The 23,297-nt window shown below is 40.3% G+C and overlaps 1 protein-coding gene across 1 annotated transcript in view; it reads left to right on the top strand.

Moving 5' to 3' along the window:
• The first annotated feature begins 8,778 nt into the window (after nucleotides 1-8,778).
• The window catches only part of ENAM (enamelin), a 16,232-nt gene continuing 1,713 nt past the window's right edge, over nucleotides 8,779-23,297 (top strand). Inside the window, exons 1-8 of the mRNA XM_004703179.1 lie at nucleotides 8,779-8,832; nucleotides 11,434-11,502; nucleotides 11,605-11,649; nucleotides 12,660-12,701; nucleotides 15,554-15,826; nucleotides 17,330-17,392; nucleotides 18,901-18,951; nucleotides 21,631-23,152. Coding sequence (XP_004703236.1) covers nucleotides 8,779-8,832; nucleotides 11,434-11,502; nucleotides 11,605-11,649; nucleotides 12,660-12,701; nucleotides 15,554-15,826; nucleotides 17,330-17,392; nucleotides 18,901-18,951; nucleotides 21,631-23,152 — 2,119 coding nt within the window. The remainder of the gene's footprint in view (nucleotides 8,833-11,433; nucleotides 11,503-11,604; nucleotides 11,650-12,659; nucleotides 12,702-15,553; nucleotides 15,827-17,329; nucleotides 17,393-18,900; nucleotides 18,952-21,630; nucleotides 23,153-23,297) is intronic.

The following is a 23,297-nucleotide window of genomic DNA, read 5'->3' as shown; positions in this document are numbered from 1 at the left end:
ACTGAGATTCATAGTCTTTGTCCATAGAAGCAGCAATCAAGAAATCAACATTGCACTGGGGAAAAAATGTTATAAAAGACCTCTTTAAGGGTATAGGAGGCCTGGTAGGGTATGATCAAGGGTAATGTAACCAAAAGGAATTACTGAAACCAAATGTACCCTGAGCATGATAGTGGGACAAGAAGAAAGTAAAAGGAAATAGAGGAAAGAACTAGGAGACAAAGGGCATTAATAGAGGTTTAAATAAAGGCATGCTGCATGGTCACGGGGTGCCGAAAGGATCAGTTATCATAAGGTGACCACATTTTAACATTGGTAAAGCAGGACACCATTGACCGGGGGGTAGGGGAGGGGGTTCTTGATTTAAAATGTGGTCTATATGGAGCAACAAAAATTTTCATAGAATGCAAAAATAGTATTGTAATATATATTTTTAATTTCAACATAAGTACAACTTACAAATATAATACATTAAAAAATTATGTATAGTATTATTTTATTCTTTGGCATATTTCTCACTTGACTGAATTTTTTTTTAGTAGATTGCTGTCGTTGTTTAAAAGGTCATGAAAATTTTCACAAGAATTTGTTAAATTATATTTCACATATAAAATGGCTTTCAAAGTCTCAACACTTAATTGTGAATTTTCTGATGTCCACACTTTATTTACCATAGAAAAAACGCATTCAGTCACAGCATTAGTTCCTTGTAAGGACAGCGCATATTCCACAATTTTTAGTGCATTATTGTATGGAACATGGTTTGTTTCAAAATGATGAAATATTTCCAACCATTTGTTCTCTATTGTGATTTTTGCTGATGCCCAAGATTTAACCTTTTCCTTATTAATATATTTTTTAATAATGATACCTCATTAAAAAGATCATTTTTGGAAATATTACTAAATGGGAAAATTTGAGTAATATGATCGAATGATTTTTGCATATCATTCCAGTACTGTCTGCTAAATTCAAGAAAATGTATGTATTTATTAAATAAATAAATAAATTACCTAAATTATCTGAATAGCTGATTTGTTGACATCACTTGTTTAACTAGCACTAGCAAGCAGTACGATGTGTATCATCTGAGAGACAGTTACAAAATGTTTTTGTCATTGCCAATGCCAAAAAATGCCATTGTTGATTAAGTCCAAACAATGGTGGTCCAATTCTAACAACTGATCAACAATGAGAACTTTGATAAGCAGCTCTTGATAATCAGTTCTCAACAATTATTTATTATTAAAATTTGACATTAAAAAATTAACAAAAATAATATAAAACTCATATCCTGGCGAAATAGCCACATGGCAGCCGAAAAATGTATATTCCCTTCCCGTTGTCCTGACATTCCCTAGCTTGTCGTGCATTCTTTCCAAGAATCGGGCCTTTTTTAAAATGTCATGGAACACGGGACAAATTGTTAAAAATCGGGACTGTCTCACCAAAAGCGGGAAGTCTGGTCACCTTAAGTTATCAGACATCAAAGAACAAAAAATCATATCATTGTGTGCTCACCTTCCTGATATGATCGCTGAAGACAAATAGGTGTGTAAACAAATGTGGCAAAGAAAGCTGATGGTGCCCGGCTATCTAAAGAGATAGCATCTGGGGTCTTAATGGCTTGAAGGTAAACAAGCAGCCATCTAGCTCAGAAGCAACAAAACTCACATGGAAGAAGCACACCAGTCTGTGTGATCACGAGGTCACAAAGGGATCAGGTATCAGGCATTATCAGAACAAAAAATCATATCATTGTGAATGAGGAGGAGTGCGGAGTGGAGACCCAAGCCCATCTGTAGGCAATCAGACATCCCCTTTTGGAAGGGTCACCGGGAGGAGAGGAACCAGTCAGGGTGCAGTGTAGCAAAGATGAAACATACAACTTTCCTCTAGTTCCTGAATGCTTCCCCCACCCCCTCAACTATCATGATCCCTTTTACCTTACAAATCTGGATAGACCAGGGGATGTACACCAGTACAGATATGAACTGGAAACACAGGGAATCCAGAGCAGATGATCCCTTCAGGACCAGTGGTGAGAGTGGCGATACCAGGAGGGTGGAGGGAGGGTGGGGTGGAAAGGGGGAACCGATTACAAGGATCTACATATAACCTCCTTCCTGGGGGATGGACAACAGAAAAGTGGGTGAGGGGAGATGTCGGACAGTGTAAGATATGACACAATAATAATTTATAAATTATCAAGGGTTCATGAGGGAGGGGAGAGTGGGGAGGAAGGGGGAAAATGAGGAGCTGATGCCAGGGGCTTATATGGAGAGCAAATGTTTTGAGAATGATGAGGGCAATGAATGTACAAATGTGCTTTACACAATTGATGTATGTATGGATTGTGATGAGTTGTATGAGCCCGCAATAAAATTTTTTTAAAGACCTCTTTAAAATATTAGCAGGCAAAGATTAAGGTGCACCAGATGCAAGACATGGTATTTTCAATCACCTCATATGCATAGGAAAGCTGGACAATGCATAAGGAAGACCAAAAATGACTTGCATCATGTGAATTCTGGGGCTGGTAAAAAATATCGAGTATGCCATTGACTGCCAAAAGAATGAGCAAATGTCTGGAGGAAGCACAGTCAGGATGTTCCTTCGAAGCAAGAATGGTAAGACTGTCTCAAATGCTTTGGACGTGTTGTTAAGAGGGACCAGTCTCTGGAGAAGAGCATTATATTTGGTAAGGTAGAGGGTCATCGAAGAAGAGGAAGATGCTTAATTAAGATGGTTAATACTGTGGCCACAACAATGAGATAACAAATAGGAATTATCATAAGGATGGGGCAAGACTATGAAAAGTTTCATTGTTGTACATAGGGTCATTACAAATCAGAACCCAACAATATCTACCAACAATAGGATAGTATGAGTACAGTCATGTACATAAAATTGTCACTTGTTATATTAATTTGTTTATACTTATCTTTTCAAATGGATTTTAGATAACTCACAACAAGAAATTGTAATAAAATTAGAATTTCAAGCACAAGCAGAAAGTTCACAGATAGACTCAGTATAAAATTAAAAGCAGATATATTAATGACGTTTCAACTTCTGGACTCAATATTCCACCCCCTGGTCTATTTTTCTTACTGTGCTCTTCCGGTTCTGGGTCTGCCACTCACCAGCTGTGGAAGCCTGGAAAAGTTCCTTTAGCATTCCGTGTATTCGTTTCCTTATCATGGAATGTGAATGACAATAGAACCTCCCTACAGTGCAGGGACTCACAGTGATACCTCGGTAAGAAGTTCAAGCTTTCTACTGCTCCAACAGCAAAGTTAAAAAAACTCGGCTCAGTGTGTGTGATTTCGCTTGAGAGTGGAGCTGCAAATCCGCCTTGAAAAGACCGGTAGTGGCCAAGAATGAATCCCGGTCCCGTCTCACCTCGGACATAAAGGGGTGATGCTTTAGTGTTAGTGTTGCTCTCACTCAACAACAGATAGTGCTTTTATTAGTACACTACTCAAACATTCGTTGTTGTGAGAGTTTTGCACTTTATTTGCATAAAATATTGTCATTTTACTTACTGTATTGTGTTTTGATATTTAATGTACTGTCTTCACTGTGTTTGGATGTGTTAGGGGAATTCCTACAACCTAGCACTGTTTACTTTGTATTAAAGTCATAGGAACACGAATTTAGAAGTGTAATTTTGGGGTCTTACAATCAATTACTTGGTTTCCATTATTTCTTGATTTTTTCCTTTACACTAAATCGATGAGCAGTCACTTTTTTTTAATCTTTTTCCAACTTTGTTTTAGAACTTCATCTACATATCATCCAATTCAATCACTCAATCATATCAAGAAGAGTTGAACAATTAACACCACAATCAATTTTAAAACATCTTCCTCTTCCTAATATTCATTGTTATTTGTGCAATTATTTATTTAAGTGTGGCAAAAAGATACACAACAAAACATTCTCTGATCAACAGCCTCCACAGGTAAAATTCAGGGCTCTTGAAGTTAAACAAGTGCCCAGCTAGCAGGGAAGCAACAAAGTCCACATGGAATAAGCACACCAGGCATCAGAAGACCCAAAGCAATCATATCGATGCGAATGAGGGGGGTCAGAGTGGAGACCCAAAGCCCATGTGTAGGCAATTGGACATCCTGCCACAGAAGGGAGGATTCAGCCAGGGTGCAGTAGAGCACCAACACACAACATTCCTCTAGTTCTTGAACGCTTCCTCCCCGCCACCGCCCACCCCACCCCCACTCCCCACTACCATGACCTCAGTTCTACCTTACAAATTCTGCTAGACCAGAGTATGTATATTGGGAGAGATAAGACCTCTCAAAGCCTGGATTCCAGGACAGATAACCCCTCAAAGACAGTAATGGGAGTAGTGACACCATGAGGATAGGGGAAGGGGGAGAAAGGGAACCAACCACAATGAAGGATATATATCCTCCTGAAGGGGACAAATAAAAGAAATGTGGGTGAAAGAAGAAAGCAGTTGGTATAAGAAACAAAAATAACAATAATAATATGTAATTGATCAAGGATTCACAAGTGGGGGAGGGTGGGGGAGGGAGGGGAAAAAAGAGGAGCTGATACCAAAGGCTCAATTAGAAAGAAAAATGTTTGAAAACAATGATGGCAACATATGTTCAAATGTGTTTGACACAATGGATGTATATATGGATTGTGATAGGAGCTGTACGAGCCCCCAATAAAATGATTTTTAAAGAATCAAAAAAGAAAATGATGATGGCAACATATGTACAAATGTGCTTGATATAATTGATTTATGGATTGTTACAAGATTTGTAAGAGCCCCATAAAATAATTCATTAAAAAAATAAAAAGAAGGAAAAATAACCCACAGTCCTATAGGGTCAGGAAAAAATAAAATAAATAAGGTTCAGTGCCTTTGATTATATTCTTCTTGTTGTACAATGATTATTGATATCCTTTTCCATATTATTCCACCACCATTAACATAAACTCAATGTCGCCTAAGCAACAACTCTGCCTCCTTCACCCATGATAGCCATTGGTCAAGTTTGATTTCTTTCTTTCTTTCTTTCCTTCTTTTTTTAGTAGTTTTCTTGATATAATATTCACATATCATACACTTCCATTGTTAAAGTGTTTTTTAAAAGAATTGTATATACATCATCACAATCAGTTCTTATGCTCCCTCCCCCCTCCTGCACTCATATTTTCCATTATTTCTTATGGAAAACGTATGTTAAATTTGCAAACTTTTCAGTGTTTGAACACAACTTTGGAAAGAATTGAGTTCTACAACTGAGGTATCATTGTATTTAATATGGCTCTTCTGACCATAGGCTTTAATTCTCCCACCAAATGACCATTTTTCTGATGGGTCTAAGTAAGAAATTGGGCGGGGATAAAGGGGTGGATATGATTTGATTATATGATTCAGCTCTGTGTGATACTTATTAGGGCTAATTGTGATTGTCATATGGCTGACTATAAAATAAATCATCTCAAAACCAGGCGGGGGGGGACTCTCGCTACCTGCAAGTGAGAAAAGCCAGGAGTGAAGTACATCCTTTGGACCCCTAGACACCTGTGCACTGAATGTCCTTGATCCAAAGACAGTTTGGACACCAGAGAAGTGGTATAGGGGTAACAAGCACAGAGCCAGGAGGCAGAGCATGAGATAGAGTGGTGGACTTCCCAGAATACAAGCCAAGTAAACCTGAGTGATTGGGGACAAGAGTTGTAAACCACTCTGACTTGTAGAGTGGGATGTCTCTGAGCACTTAATTGGGGGAGCTGGGTTTTCTGATCCACAGAGCAGGAACTAAATGCCTTCAAGTTGAGGCTTATAGAGGAGTGGCATGCCTTTGAGCATGTACTGGCAGCCCTAATAGAGCTTTGGAACACTGCCTGAGGAGGCCAAAAGGTTGAGGGACAGAGAAAGGCCACTCGATAGGCATAATGGAAAAGAAACTATCCTAACTGAACAACCTTATCCCAAGCATTTCTCACCGCAATTATAACCTGCTAACCTTATTAATAAACCCCATAATCATGATCACCATCTCTGAGTTTTCTGAAGCCATTGCAAGGACCTACCAAACCCAGCCACAGAAGTAGAATGTCCTGCAAGGGACAGTTGGGGTCAGCATGGGGTTATGAAGGATAGAGCGTGAAGGAGGCCTGCCTTATGACAATCAGTCTTGGGAACTGGAGGAGGCTGGGTGTGGCCTCCATGACTTTTCAACATAGGGTTTTGATGAGGAATAAATTAATCGATCCAAGGAAATAAATAAATTAATTGATCCAAGTGTTCAAGCAGTGTCCAATGCAGAGTAAGTGGTAAATTAACAAAAAAAAATTGTTCTATGATGAGGTGACATTCCAGCAAGCTTATATAGCATAGTAAGTGGGAAAACATATAAGACACTGCTATGAATCCAGGACTGCTTCTAACCACATCCTATGCATGACTCAGTAGTTTGGACCCCGGGACCTGTGTTTTTAAGCACTGTTACATTTCCTCCTTAAGGAGAAGAGAGAAGAGAGAGAACAAGATGGTTTGCTGAGGTCATTTGTTTCTGCGTCCTCTTTAAACTTGAAAAGGTATTGCAGAGACCCAATTTCGCGAAGCATAAGCAAGTCAGTCTATGTCCGAGGGTGGTCCAATACATAGCCATCAGCAACAGTTCCTCCCTGGTATTGGTAGACCAGAAGCTGGATTTGAGCTGAATAAAATCTGGGGATTTTTCTCCATACTCCATACTCTATTTACAAAGAAATTTGGTTACATCGCTGGCATCTTTTTTTTTTCTATGTTTCTTGTGTTTTGTTTTTTTTAATGAATGATAACAATTACGTGATACAGTCCTCAGAAATCTTCAGAAAATGTGTCAGTGTTTAGTAATAAAGCAGCTATTGAGCAAGATTTAATAGTAATATTCCAAGAACCAAGTTCACTGTCATCTAGTCAATTCTACCATAAAGGACAAAGTAGAATTGCCCCTGTGGGTTTCTGAGACTGTAACCCTTTAAGAGAGTTGGAAGCCTCATTTTTATTCCATGAAGAAAATGATGGCTTCGAACTGCTGACCTTGTAGCACAGCCCATAACCACAACAGCCATTATAGATTTCATGCTTGCTTACTGCTGAGCTGTGCTTTAAGTGACTTTTTTTTTCTTGAAAGAGAACCCTTATCCTCCAAGGATCCGTGACCTTTCCCTTTCTTCCCAGCTCCATGACCTGATGTAAACAGTCACATCAAATAGGAACCACATTTTCACATCAAATTCAAGCACTCTTAACTTTAAAATGAAGCCAACATCAGAAGAAGCAAACACTGCCGCTGTAAATGTTTTCTCTCGTGGAGCCCAAGGAGAACAAGAGAATCCAAGTGAGCAAAGCTCACTCTTGTCAATGAAAGTCTAATTTCCCCACTCATTTAGAAATAAAACCCTCTATGCTGTAAAGTCATATTTCAGAAAAGAAATCCATAACCACCCCTTCAGTGAATTTCTCAACTTATTTTCACAAGGTTATATTGTCATGTATAGCTGACGGTTTGTTTGCCCTTTTATCCAATTCTTATAAAACTATATTAACTTTTAAGATTATATTTAATTTTAAATATAATTATGTATATTGTTTGACTGGTCTTATGTAATACAAATCAAATCACTGAATTGCCCATGGTTATAATATTCCACTCTATTTTAATTATTTATTAACTAAATATATCAAATATAAAATGTTATTTGACCTAGTCCTTGTTGATCATAAAAGATTTATGACAAAAGTATATTGTCAATATTCCCCTTCGTCTCCTAAATATCTTGGTGTTAACAGAGTTTCTATACTTCAGATGCCCCAAATTTACCAGGCAAAGCATGTTCTAAATCTTACTGCTGTAAGCTCATTTTCCCAAACTGTTATTATACATAATAAGAGACTAGATTTGACAGCTCCTATAATAACACATTATAAATTTTACATGGGGTGTGTGGGTTTTTTTCCTTAAATTCTTGTGACGGCAAAACCGTTTTCCTCAAAGCTGATTGGTTGTGCAGGTCTACCACAGTGCTTAAATGTGACCTTGCTACCGTAACCTCTCTGACAAGGAAGAATTCTTTCATTTCCAGCTTTTTCAGACGTGACCATGACACCCGCATGAAGAATTTTGTTTTATTTTTAAGATATGTGTCTTGCTCCTCAAGCTCGCTCTGGTTTCAGAAGTCCGTAGTCATCTCCACTCTAGACCATTAGGGTTATATTTTAAAGGTTGGCTAACACAGTTCCAGGACAAGTTATTTTATACATTGTGCCACTTCTAACTGGCACTGGGTGAGTATTAGAGATCATCAACACTAATTAATAAGGTTCCAAATAACTAACTTCATAGATGCTGTATTTCCTTGCCGCATGCCTTGATATTGATTGTGTATTATTTTCACGCATTTTCTTATAAAATTTGGTAATCATTAGTTTATGTCTTTCCTGTATGTTTTCGTACAACCCCCAGAAAACGCACTGCATGTTATGCTTTGTACATTTCCCCAGAGAGCGGTCATGTCCAAGCAACATTGTACTCGAAAGATCTCACAGTGTCATTCCTGCTTCTCATTTTCACCCTAATTTGGTTTTCACCCAACTCTGAAAGCAACAAAAGATTCAACTTAAAATAACAAGACATATGCTTCCTTAGAGCTGAAACTTTTTGCTATTCGTTTTATTTATTTGTTTGATTTCTACATTTGCATTTATATTGCTAAATCTATTTATTTGTTAAAGGCTTATGAAAAATGGTGCTACTCCAGTGCAGGCATGGAACCTCTTTCCCTAAGCTAGATCGCCTGGTGAGTATTTCATTTACTTTTTCTCAGTGCATAAGGGCCACTTATTGAGCTACTATACTTATCAGAAGTACACTTGAGAGGGAAAATACACGATTTAAATATGGCAGAAGGATCAGAGAACATCAACGGTCACAGAAGGAATGGAAGTAAGAATAGGTACAGTCGTTATAATCCACAATCATCCAAAAAGTATCATTCAGAACTTCCCTCTAATCATTTGACTTCAGAAGTCACCAACAGGATCTATATTAATTTTACAAAACAGAAAATGATTGACATTTTATATGTGCAAAATAAAAGACCACATATTCCTATATGAGTGGGTACTATAACAGAAACATTATCCAGATAGCCGATGATATTCCTGCTATAGAGAGTCCTGCTTTGGCTGATTCAGCCAAAGAGGAATTAAATGCCCCAAAACCTGGACCGTAATCATAGAATGGAAAGTTAAAGGAAAGTCTCACCAGTATTCTCTTTCTTGTGTTATGATAAGCCTATACTAAGAACACTAATTTTAGTTGTTATTATTTTTAGTCCTCTCTAGAATATTAAGATTCTGAACATCGTTAGTAAGTGGGAACGACATTAGTACATACTACTATATTTACCTATTACTCGCAATTTCTCTGATATCGCTATGATAATTGATTGTATTTATTTATGTTATTCAGAAAGCAAATTAGAAAAAAAAAGTTGATTATAAAAATACTAGAGTGTCTTTTCATTATCTACTCCCTTGGGAAACAAGCAGAGGGTGAAAAGTGCTTATGTCACTACTAGCTGTATTTCACACTGAGAAAAAGGGAAGAAGACACCAAAGAAATGCACAAACCCTGGTGTCTATAACGATTACAGGCGCTCTGGTGGCATAGTGGGATGTGCTGGACTGCTAACCTCAAGTCAGCAGTTCAAACCTACCAGCTGCTCTGAGGGAGAAAAATGAGAATGTCTGCCCCTATGGGTCAGAGTCAACTCAGTGGAAGTGAGTGTATATGATAGTGATGGCCTCGTGGTTCCATGATTTAGCTTTCAGCTGCTAATTGAAAGGTGGGTGGTTCAAATGCATGGGGGAGACAGATGAGGCTTCCTATAGCCCTGTACATTTACAGTCTCAGAAACTCACCGTGGGAGATCTACTCTGTCGTACAGGGTCATTATTATGAGTCAGAATCCATTTGACAGCAGCAGGTTTGGTTTTTAATTTATATCTGGGTTCCTGTGCTAAGTACTGAGTCAGATCTCCTATGCCATGAAAATCAATCCTTTGGAATATAACCTCCACTTTCCTCCATCATATATAAAAATAGGAACATTTTCATAAGGAACCAAATAATTGCATCAAAGCAAGCCTTGTTTAAAGATGGAAACGAAAGCCTTAAACATCCAAAACCAAACTCGCTGCCATCGTCGATGCCAACTCATAGTGCCCCTCTAGGACAGGGTAGAACTGCCTGTGTGGGTTTCTAAGACTTTAACTTGTTACGGGTGTAGAAGGACCCATCTTTCTCCCACAGTGCAGCTGGTTGTTACCAACTGCTGATCTTGAGCTAAGCAGCCACACTCATAACCCACCATGCCACGAGAGGTCTTTTGTGTGTAAGCAACTAGAGCGAGTTAAATGAAATTCATAAAAGCGATCTCCAGATTGTCCTATATGGCTGTCTATCATTTCAACTTGTTCTCTGTATGCCCAATGGAAGTTTCTCAGACTCTACAAAGACACTGCCATTGAGTCGATGCCAACTCATAGCAACCCGAGAGGCAGAGTCGAGCTGCCCCATGAGTGTCTGAGACTCCAGCTCTTAGTTCACAGGAATACAAAGTCCTCTCTCTCCCCAGAAAAGAAATGAGCAGCGCCAAATGTACATTTCTGCCTAGTTCTTCCTATTCCCCTGCCTGCTCCCGGATCAAAAGTGATGTTTTAAATGGTAAAATAATCATAGCAATGAGGACAACAGAAACAACAGAAGAGCTAGACGAAGAGATTTTGTTGCTAGTTGTCATCAGAATGGCTCAGATTCATGGTGCCCTTACGTAAGACAGAGTTAAAACTGCCTGGTCCTGAGTCACGGGTCAATGGGCCTATTTCCATTTATCTAATTAGCCTCTATAAACTCAAATATTGTCTGTAGATCTTAGAAATGAGTACAAACTTCTAATTTTAGAGGATGCCCTCATTAAAAACAGATTTTCTGTATTGTGAGTGCAATTGAATACCACTACAGCTTTCTTAATCAACCTAACAACTAGAACTTTAAACCATCAATGATCCTATGTTGAGGGGTAACTTAATTGCTAAAGTCCTCAGTTCAGTGCTATGTTCCCTCACAAGCATTATTGAAATCTCTCTCTCTCTCTCTCTCTCTCTCTCTCTCTCTCTTCTTTCCTTTAAACCTGCTCTCCTTGGGCAGTTTGGAACAGGGCCTGGTCATAACTAAACAACTACCAAATAGTTTTAATAAGATGCAACCGAAATGACAGCAGAAGCCCCACCACTGTTTATTTCTAGATGCTCCTTGACAGACAAGTAGAAAGGGTAGAGTCTCCTAAATATAATTATCTTTCAGTCCACAAATAAAACTCAGCTTTTTATTTCAGGTATCCGTTGGACAAATGAAGATCCTCATGGTCTTTCTAGCTCTGCTTGGTAACTCCACTGCTATGCCAGTGAGTATTAAGGGGGAAAATTAGGCCTTTTATTTGTGGACAATAAGTTAGCTCCTTTCAATAAGTATTTTGCCTTTGATACTGATACTCTCTCCCTTCCAGATGCAAATGCCCCGGATGACCAGATTTAGCAGTAAAAGTGAGGAGGTATGTGTGTTCAGTCTCTTCTGAAAGTACATTTTCTGAGGACAAGGAGAACCCATTAGGGAGGATATCAGAGTCCTAGCCTGCAATTTCATAAAAAACAATATTAGAAAACATTTTTATTCATAAAATATTTATTCATAAAGGCAGTAATTTACCCCCAACCTCATTCTATCTGTGGGCTTCAGTGATTCTTTTTCAAGTAAATGTGGATTTGGGTTAAAGTCTTTACTGTGTTCTAGCTAGTAGGGTGGCCATTAGAGTGCTTAGGAGGTAGGTGTTTGCCCGCAGAAAGACCCTTTACATGTCCCTGGCCCAGGGTCATTTTGTTGTTCGGGGCCATCAAGCTGGTTCCGACTCATCGCCACCCTCTGCACAACAAAAGGAAGAACGGCACTGACAATCATCCCTATGCCTGAGCCCACTGTTGAACCCCTGTATCAGCCCATCTCATTGAGGGAGGTTCTCTTTTTCGCTGTTCCTCCCCTTTACCAAGCATGACGCCCTTCCCCAGAGACTGTGGAGCCTTTGTTTTGACGATTGCTTTAATGCAGTGTGAACCTCTTCCTTCAGCACCCCTGGTTCTGGCCCAGAGGCTACCTCCTGAAATGGTGGGAGGTCAACTAGTTCTTTTTGGTACAGTGTCAGGATCATTGACCAAATACAATACACACTTGAGGGAAAAGTATCTCCTCATATAATTATCAAATTCTCAAACCCTGAATTCCAGAGGAATGAATCAGAATGTTCAAAAACTTGTAAGCCAACCAGATTTTTATCCACTAGTATTTTTTAGTGATTCTTTTCTAACTAAAATCCTGAATTAAAATTAAAGTTCTCCGTGAGTTTATTTCTTTTCATTGCATAATTATTTTAAAATCATGTATAACCAGGGGGAAAAGGATGAATACTGTACTTTGAAATCAGAAGACCAATTTTTTTTAATGATTTATGGGTTGATTGAATACAAAAGTTTCATTTCTTGTTCCCCTAATGGATTCCTTCAATCACAGATGATGCGATACGGTCAGTTCAACTTCATGAACTCTCCACATGTAAGTCCCTCTTTACATTATTCCTGATAACCTCTTGTTTGTATCTGGTTAGCTACATTTTAAAGAGTTATCTTAGCTACACCAAAGGCTAGCCACATGGTTTAATTACAATATACAGCCAGTTCTCAGATTATAAATGAGTTCTATTCCTTAATCTATCTCTAAATCAAATTCATATATAATTTGGAGCAGTTCATATCCAATCTCAGTAAATACTTGTCTTACTATATAGTGTACAATTCTATGTATAATAATATTAAACAGTTCCAGATACACTAGCGCATATTTATCTTAATAACATAGAATACTAATGTTTGATGCATTTCAAAGTAGTACTCATCTGTCATTACCATTGTGTGTACCTCAGATTTTTTTTAATAATAGCCTTTACAGGATTGGTTCATAACTACAGGTGGTACATAAATCAGATATTCATTACCTAGTGACTGCCTATAATCCTTATAAGCATTTCAGGGGTGAAGGGATCACCTTCCTGTTCCCGAAGACCAAAAATTCTCTTTATTGATTACTATTGTACTTTCATAAAAACCAAAATAATTTACTAATTACACAAGTGTTTCTTATATCCAAGGAAAATTAATTCTGGAAAAAGCTTAGACACGTTTATTCACAAATATAAAAACAAAAATAGTTTAGTGACATTGGGGTAAAATATATTTGGATTATCTTAAAAGTAATGCTAACATTGTGAAATAAGATATTCTGTCTGATTTAAACCATTTGTAAATTATAAATTCCACTATGTGCTAATTCTCATAACAAGATAATATTGAATCAATATTGGTCAGATAATTTGGGCATTTTTTAAATGAAAGTATATGATAGCACTCTAATAGTCTGTGTAACACTTGATATTGAGTCATTTTGAGAGAGAATCAATTTTCTCGCAATCTTTTTCATTCAAATCATTCTTTTAAGGCCCTCATCTAAATTCACCAGTGTTATTTTCTCTTTTGCAATAGTTGATTGCTCCAACCCCCATTCTCAGTTTTTAGTGATCTTGTCTCTGTCTTGAGGTTTTTCACAAATTTAATTATCATTAAGTCCTGCATCTTAATGCAAAGTTTACAATCTCCACTTTCTTCTTTCAGCATTACAGCTCCTCTGTATTGTGTGTATATCATTCAGTGACAGTGAACGATTGGTTAAAGCAAATAGGAAGTCGGATTAAATCCAGGAAAGGCCTGTCTGAATGGGGATTGGTTTATGAGGTCAACTCAGAAATTAGCATTTTCAGATTGTAACTGCTTTTGCTTCCCTACCCACCCTTCAGTTGTGTTGTTGTTATTGTTGTTGTTTCTAAGTGCTGTTCAGTCAGTTCTGACTCCTAGTGGCCCACGTACACTAGAACAAACACTGCCGGTCCTGCACCATCCTCACAATTGTTCGTAAGCTTGAGTGCATTGTGTCTTTTTTGCTGGCCCTCTACTTGACCAGGCATGCTGTCCTTCTCCAGGGACTGGTCTCTCCTGACAACACGTCAACGTGTGTGAGACCAAGCCTCACCTTCCTTCCCTCTAAGGAGCATTCTGGCTGTGGCTCTTCCGAGGCGGGTCTGCTTGTTCTTTTGGCAGCCATAGTCCTTTCGGTATTCTCCTCCAGCATCACACCCCACATGCGCCACTTCTTCTTCGTCCTCCTTATTCAGTGCCAGCTTTCACACACATAGGAGGCTATTGGATGAGATGCCCCCTAGCCCTCAAAGGAACGCTCTTGCTTTTCAGCACTTGAAAGAGGTCTTGTGCAGCAAATCTACCCAATTTAATGAGTCACTTGATCTCTTGAGTGCTGCTTCCATGAGCACTGATTGTGAATCCAACAAGACAAAATCTTTGACAACTTCAACCTTTTCTCCATTTATCATGAAGTTACCTATCGGTTCAGGTGTGAGGATTTTGGTCTTCTTTACAATGTAGCCTTCAGTATGAAGGCTACAATCCTTGATCTTCATCAGCAAGTGCTTCAAGTCCTCCTCTCTTTCAGCAGCAAGGTTGTGTCATCTGCCTATCACAGGTTGTTAACAAGTCTCCTCTGATGCCACATTCTACTTCATATTGAAAATTGAATCAATGAGGAACCACCTGTATGCAAGGACAGAATTTACACAGACAATGTATATTTTCTCACTCTTCTCTCTCCTGTCTCCTCCCTGCTCCCTCTTTCTCTCCGCTCTCTCTTCAGTCTTACTACCTTTATTGTTCTGTGGTTATTGTTTCTTGTTGCTCTTTCTTCTCCTAGCCTAGTTTTATGAGAAAAAACATGATTCTTAATTTAATGCCAAATCCTTCTATACCCTGACCCAGGGGTCCTCAAACTACAGCCCATGGGCCACATGTGGCCTGCCAAGGACATGTATCCGGCCCGCCGGGTGTTTTTGCCCCCTTTTGTCTTTTACTTCAAAATAGGATATGTGCAGTGTGCATAGGAATTTGTTCATAGTTTTTTTTTAAAACTATAGTCTGGCCCTCCAATGGGTCTGAGGGACAGTGAACTGGCCCCCTGTTTAAAAAGTTTGAGGACCCCTGCCTGACCTATACTCCTCTTAACTAAGATAAGGTCCTCTTTAGAAAATTGTTGATCAAATTTTTTAACTAAAAATTAACATCTAATTTTTGTTAGTTTGCTTAATAGGTATTTTAAAGGTCTAAAATGTATTCCTGCGAGATAAGATTTAAATGAAATTCTAGTTAAATACTATCTAGCTTCCTTTTTTTTTTGAGTCAAATTCCATAGGATTGTCAAGCGCCTTGACTAAGTTTTAATGGTTAACATGTGGAAAAAACAGGAATCCCAGCCCTTGGTGTGATTTCTGTCATTTGCTTCCCCTTTAGATGTCACAACTTGGCCCCATGTATGGAAATGGCCTACAGAACCCTCAGCTCTTCCCACAGTACCAGATGCCCATGTGGCCACAGCCACCACCACCCTGGCATCCACGGAAACCTTCATCTCCCTCAGGATCCAAACGCCAGAGCAAGACTGATCAAACCCAGGAGACCCAGAAACCCACCCAACCTCAGCCAAAAAAGCCACCCCCAAAGCGGCCTCTAAAGCAGTCTCCACAGGCCACACCTCAGCCCACAGAGGAAGCTCCCACCCCTCAGGTGAGGTTTGTCCAGCAAAGTTCCGGGTCTGAATAATCAAAGTGCCTCCCAGGACGTGGGAGGGCCATGACATTACTATCCATATACTTGGCCCGTTTGCTCCTCAAGATGAGGGCTGCTCTATAGGAGGTGAGGCAGTGGTTATTCCTCTGCAGCTAACCAAATGTGGGCAGAGCAAGAGCACCCGATGTCCTGTCTTCCATGAAAATCAAGTCCATTGCCATCGGGTTGATTCTAACTCATAGCAACCTGTAGACAGGGCAGAGTTATTCCCCGGGGTCTCCTAGGCTGTTCTGTTAGTAGCAGAACCTTTCATGGCTGCACCACTGGGCTCCTCCCTAGAGAATACAACCTCGGAAACCCCATGGAGCAGTTTCACTCTGTTCTGTCAAGTCCCCATGAAGAGTCAACTCCAGGGCAATGGGTGCTAGAGGAACGGGGGACTGCGAGTGGCTGTGACCGGTTGCTCACAGTTCCACTCCACCCAACAGCTCCATAAAACGAAGACCTTATGAATTGTTCCCATGAAGATGAGAGCCAAGAAAACCCTATGAAGCAGTTCTACTTGTAAGAGATGGGTTTGTTATGTGCTGGAAATAATTCAAGGGCAATGGGTTTGTTTTGGGTGTTCCGTGTACACAATACTAGCTTTAGTTTTGACACTTTCTTTCCAGATAAAGCTGTAGCCAACTTCCAAAACTGCTGCTGAGCCCATGCCACTCAATCTGGCTCAAAACTCCCCAAATGCTATTACCTTAAAGACTAGTCCCAATTACTATCCAGTCAATTCTGACTCCCATTGTGATGAACCGATGCACAACACAGAACTGTCCTCCTGCTGAAAGACAGAGAAGAGACAATGGGATACGGTAACAGGAGAAATAGTCTGAAAGTTGGGAAATAGATTCATAATCTAATTCTAGCACTTTGAGCAAGCCAGTTATTGTTCTAGATTCTATGAATAGTAAATAATCTTTAAGTCCCTTCCAGACCTATTAATATTGGAAGATACTTCAGGGTGATACAAGTATAGCGCTGAATGAAAACAAGGAGAAGCACAAATTACTTATCAAGATCTCACACATTGTGGCATTATAAGATACCGGCTTTCAGTTTGCTAACATTTATTTCCAAACTACTACAGATGTAGGAAATAGAAACTTAAATTAAAAGCCACTCCTGGATTTTAATTCTGGCTTATTTACCAGCTATAGATTTGGGACAAGTGGCTTACTTAGCTCCCCTGGACTCCATAGTTTTAAACAAATAAGCATTTTCCTTCTAGAGTCATGTGAATATTATGTGATTTTACCAACATAAAATGATGGGTACAGTGCTCAGTACTAAGCACTCAATAATATTAGTACTATTGTCTCTGCTCTAGAGAAAAATCACTTTAATGGAAAGGATATGCAGACTCCTAGGTTTCTAATAATTATGTCTAGTTGGTTCATTTCATATTTAAATTTATTTTTCTAATCACTTTGTGTGTCTTCTCTCTAGGCATTCCCACCATTTAACAATGGGCTATTTCCCTACCAACAACCACCATGGCAAATCCCACAGGTGAGAAGTTTTTCTTTCTATCAGAAGTGAAAAAATATTATATCTCAAATTATTATGAGCACATCACTCTAGTGGAATCCCCTGTGCCAACCAGGAGCGGGTAAGAAACAAACGCTTCACATTGGAGTTCATGTTGAAAAAAATGAAGAAATTTGTTTAAGATAAGTTTTTCACTCAAGCAGATTGATGACATGAACATAGTATAAACAACCAAACCATTACTAATAACTTAGTTTTTTAGCTTTAAAGACTTGTGTTTAATACCTTGTTATTATTTTCCACTTCTCTGAGAGATTAGAAAACAGAGTATTCTCCTTTAGCGTAATGGGAAACTGGAAAAAAATGAAGTTTTCAAATTTAAGGCAAGTTACACTTAGATTAAGATCTTTTCAAAAACAAACAAAATAAACATTTTTAAAATTTAAGATCTTCTTGTTATATGTTACTATTTTTAGCCACAATAGATTGTTACAAATAAACTTGAAAAAATAATATTTATAAGAATTCTCCCTTTAAAACATTAAAAAGTAATATAGAGATCGCATCATAGACACTTAAAATATAAATAGCAAAATAAACTGTTTGAGTTAAAGAAATACTTAATGACCACTGCTGTTAAAAAATAAGAACCAACATTAAAATATATTTGAAGGCTCTTTACTTAGCAATGACATTAGTTTTCCTGGTCTATCACAAGAAGGCTTCTTGTTAACAAGAAATCATTCATTTCAAGGTGTAAGAGCATCTGAACTTCTTTTTCTTTAAAAGAGGACTTCTTTTTCCTGGATATATTGAATGAAAGAAACTAAGGTAGAACCTACCAGGTAAAAGTGTTCAAAACATAGAAATGAGATTCTCAGGCAGAGGAGCTATTAATCCCGTCTGCATCGAACGTGCTGAGCAGCTGTGAGAGCTTTGCTAAGAACTTCCACTTTGTAGCAATCGATGAGCGGAAACTCAGCCTCCAAGTTTGATTAGGAAAATTAACCTTCGTCAAATAAAAAATAATTCAGCAATAATCAAAAAAGAGGATTGAAGAATTGTCAGTTTATAGTATAAAATACATATTCTGAAAATAAGATAATGATTTAATTTCCATTACTAACATGAATGTTTGAATTCCCATGACATGCAAGCCTTGCCTGCATATGCTGAGTTTGTATGGGTGTGTGTGTTTTGCAGGCTGGGTGGGCAATTTTTAAAAGATGCCACCATGCAAGGTCTTTTGAATAAGACTATCTAGGAGGCAGCTAAGGCCTTTGTATTTACCAGTATTCCTTGATGGATGATGTGAGAGCTCTTAATAGCTAGAATGAGGGGAGCTAAAAGTTACCATCCAAACCCTGATTTTGGCTATTTTAAGACCCTTCCAGGGGTATAGCAGAATAGAAAATGTTTTGTTCCTGTATTTATTGGTTTGGGGTTTTGTTGCTTGATTGTGTGTGTGTGTGTGTGTGTGTGTGTGTGTGTGTGTGTGTGTGTGTTCATTTGTTTTTTTCATCTTTCAGAGGGTACCACCAGGTTATGGACGCCCACCAATCAGCAATGAAGAAGGAGGGGTGAGTATAAATAATCTCTGGGTTTTTTCATCTTCATCTACTAATAAAGTTAAAACTTAGCATATAAATCTGTAGCTCAAGTACTCAGGATTTTTTTTTAAAGTTATACAACAAATCAAACCAAAGACTTAAAGTGTGATGTATTATTTCTCCTCTGCATGTATTGAAAGTTTGTTCAACCTGATGGGAATCTCTTCCCTCAAAGAAGGCTAGTAAGATTTTCTTCAGGTTGAAGCTGGACTCTAGACAGGGAGGAAACAGTAAACAGAGGAGGAAGTCAGAGTATGTTAGGCTGTTATCCTTGGAAGGTAATTTAATAATACCCATTAGACAAGTTCACGTGCTAAGTGAGTGGCTTCGTTCATGTGGTAGGTGAAACTTGCCTTCTAACTCCTATGCAGTGACTCTTTTACTACACAACACTAGAAGAGCCAGAGTGGTCGACCTTTACATTTTCCCAGAGCCATGTCATCCAAAAGTCATTTTTGTGATTACCACACAACACCACGCGTTCCTGTTTGCCCTAAATCTGTGATATGTTCTCAGTGAAAATACGGAAATCCAATAACTCTGGAAGTTTTTGTTCTTAAAATAAAGACATTAAAGATTAGGAGCCCTGGTGGAGTAGTGGTTACTCATTGGGCTGCTAACCGCAAGCTCAGTTGTTCAAAAAAACCCAGCCATTCTATGAGAAAAAGATGAGACTTTCATTCCCATAAAGAGTAGAACCCCACGGGGGCAGTTCCCTGTGCCACAGGGCCATTATGAGCCTGTCAGTCATGTTAGTAGTGACATAGTGTGCTTTTTAAAAAGGCCTGTGAAATAGTCCCAAATAGGAATGATTAGTCTCCTTGTCATCAGCCTAGCCACTGCGATATTTCCACGGCGGTAACATGACAGAATGGAGTGGAAGGGCTCAGGCATAAGCAGCACAGTCTGTAGCCCCCTCCTGGGGCGCTGCCAGATTCCTGTATGATCATGGAGCTGTATGCTCACCAATCTCTAATCTCCATCTGGGAATAAAAATACTCTTTCTCCACATTTTTGAAAGAAAAGCCAAAAGGCCTAAATGCCTCACAAACGTCTTGTAAACCCCACTGACTACGCTCATGATAATCAAAACATTTATTGAACAAACGTTGATTAGGCACTAGACAAAGATGAGAAGTATACTGTTGTCACTGACACACTTCACAATCAAAGGGGAGCTCCTGGGACCACAGGCCAGGGAAACCCAGTGGGATCATTGTTCTAGCAGAAGAGTGGCCAGGTGTGGACTCCTGGGAACAGCCCAATTCAACCCAGGGAAGTCCGGGAAGCTTCACCAAGCAGGTAGCATTCAAGTTGAGTCCTAACGTGTAAGTCAAGTTGGCCAGAAAGCATAAATGTGCAGATGGGGGTCAAGATTCTGCATGAAGAAGTCATTGCAAAGTCATTGAAGCACAGAGTACTCGGAAAACCAGAAGATGCTTCTGCCTAAGTGCCGGAGAGAGGAAAGGAGGTCCGATATAGGGATCCTGGGCCATATGGTGATGACGATAATTGTCTAATATATAACATTTATGGGCCACTTACTAAGTATCAGACACTAATGTTTACATGCTATCACATTTGACCCTCACGACAACCATGAAGCAGCCATAATTTTATTATCTCCATTTTACAAATGAATAAACTGAGTTTAGCCCAGAGTCGTACTACTACTAGTAGTGGACCAAGAATGTTTAACCCAGTCTGTCTAGAGCAGTGGTTCTCAGCCTTCCTCAGGCCGCGACCTTTAACACAGTTCCTCATGTTGTGGTGACCCCCAACCATAAAATTATTTTCGTTGCTACTTCATCACTGTCATTTTGCTACTGTTATGAATCGGGCAACCCCTGTGAAAGGGGTGGCGACCCACAGGTTGAGAACCACTGGTCTAGATTTTAGAGTCATGCTATACGGACGTGTCTATTATTCTAAGGGTTTTTAGATTGTCCTATAAGGTAAGAGCAACTTAAATACTAAGTGAAGGGAAAAGTGACAGAATTCCCACCCATCCACACTGAAGCCCCAGTATTCTAAGGTCATTGTGGAGGCAGGATTAAGGGGGGGAAACAAGACTAAATAGAACCCACCCAAGAAGAACACCATGGCAACAGTTCAGGAGTCCTACTGCTAAAGAGGAAAGTGTTAAGATTTACAGGATTTGGTCAGGAGTCATCTAGGAAAAGTGAAAGAAAGATCGGACACAAGATACTGGGTAGACAGGGGTCCAAACAGTCTAGGCACAGAATAGTCGAGAAGGACGTTATGGGTGCATTCGGTCGGAGACGTTCTGAAATCATCAGTAGGGTGGCCTTGCTGCCTCGGACTCCCGAGAGAGGGTCGGGGACCCCTGGGTGCCCTCATTGGAGGCGCGAGCCTGCACGGATGGCTCAGAGCAGGAGGGTGGATGAGGAGGATGGAGGATGCCACCCCTTTGTAGGGAGAGGAGACTGAAAAGAAGTGCTGGGAAAGTTAGAGACCCAGAGGGGTCAAGGGTGATGGGAAGCAGGGCAGCACCAAATAAGCACAGGCAATGGCGTCCAAGGAGGCCCTCTGGGAATTGAGATGCCATATGGATTATGGAAATTCCCAAGGCCACACACACCGTGCAACACAAAGAGCAATCGTTGGTTTTCTTCTTCTTTCCGACAGAATCCTTACTTTGGATATTTTGGCTATCACGGATTCGGGGGGCGTCCTCCTTATTATTCAGAAGAGATGTTTGAACAAGATTTTGAAAAACCGAAAGAAAAAGATCCCCCTAAAAAAGAGACTCCGGCCGCTGATCCCACCACGAATACCACTATTCCCGAGACGAACGCCACCCAATCGAACGCGGCGAGTGCCGGCGGGAGCCAGGTGGGAAACGACACCACCACCCCGGGACACGGCCCGGGCGCAAACCCCACGGCGCAAGACGGGGTCGGTTCACCCCCGGCAGTGAATGCTTCCAATCAGGGGGGCCCGGGAAACCGAACGCCCTGGGGCCCGCGGCAGCCAAACGTTTATGGAAATTATCCCAATCGGAATCCAGGCGGCCGAGGTGTTCCTGCGGGAAGACAGTGGCGCCCCGCGGGGCCCGCCGCGGGGCACAGGCCCTATGGGCATGGGCCTTTTTACCGAACTCACCAGGTGCCCAGGGGTCCTCGTCGCAACACCTTCGCTTGGGCAGGCAAACAAGCGCCCTGGCCGGGAAACCCAGCTTATCGCAAAGCGTACGCTTCGATTTCCAGAGGCAATGCTCCCAATCCTGCCAGGAATCCAGCAAATTTCCGAAGAAAACCCCAAGGGCCAAATAAACAGCCTATGGGAGGCAATGTGGCCCAAACTTTGGCAACCAAACCTGGTACTGTTGTCCGCAACGAAAAAATCCAAAATCCGAGGGAAACGCCTCTCGGTCCAAAAGAAAGAATCGTTGTTCCTACAAAGGAGCCAACTGCCCCCTGGAAGAACTCTCCAGACGATGGGGTTAATAAACCAAGTTATAAACCGCCTCATTCTGAGGGTAACAGGCCAGTCCCAAGCTTTAATTCCATTGATCAACATGAAAACGTCTATTACCCAAGAGGAGACTCCAGCAGAGTCCAAAATGCTGATGGCCAAGCCCCAAACCAGCAGTTGCCCAAAGGAATTGTTTTAGAACCAAGAAAAAGCCCATATGAATCAGAGACTAATCAACCAGAATTAAAGCCCAGTGCATACAATCCCATATACCCTGAGGAAATCCCTTTCCCTGCAGGGGGACGTTTTCCTCCAGGAAGAAACCACTGGACCCATGGAGAACTCTCTCCCACTCTGCAGGAGGCTCTGGGAAGGCAGGAAGGACCCTTGCCTCTTCCTTCCCAGGGCTCTAGAGGAAGTGTTTTCTACTCTGAATATAACCCCTACCACCCCAGGGAAAACTCACCCTACCTCAGGAGCAACACTTGGGAGGAGAGAGGTGATCCTCCAAATACCAGGGGGCAACCAGAAAACCGACTGTACCGCATGAATACTCCAGATCGGAAAGAGATAGTCCCTTATAATGAAGAGGACCCAATTGATCCAACTGGAGATGAACCTTTCCCCCGACCAGGGAGATGGGGTGAGGAAGAGTCTAGCTTTAAAGGTAGCCCAACTCTTAGACACTATGAAAGCCAACGATATGCCTCAAACCAGCCAAAAGATTATCTTCCCTATACCTTAGAAAATCCCTCCAAACCAGCCGGAGAATATCTCCCCTACACCTTAGAAAATCCCTCCAAACCAGCAGGAGAATATCTCCCCTATACCTTAGAAAACCCCTCCAAACCAGCCGGAGAATATCTCCCCTATACCTT

This window comes from Echinops telfairi, unplaced genomic scaffold, assembly GCF_000313985.2.
Source record: "Echinops telfairi isolate 266 unplaced genomic scaffold, ASM31398v2 ScPeMD7_7468;HRSCAF=8506_0, whole genome shotgun sequence".
NCBI lineage: Eukaryota > Metazoa > Chordata > Mammalia > Afrosoricida > Tenrecidae > Echinops > Echinops telfairi.
This window is presented reverse-complemented; position numbering and strand designations above follow the sequence as displayed.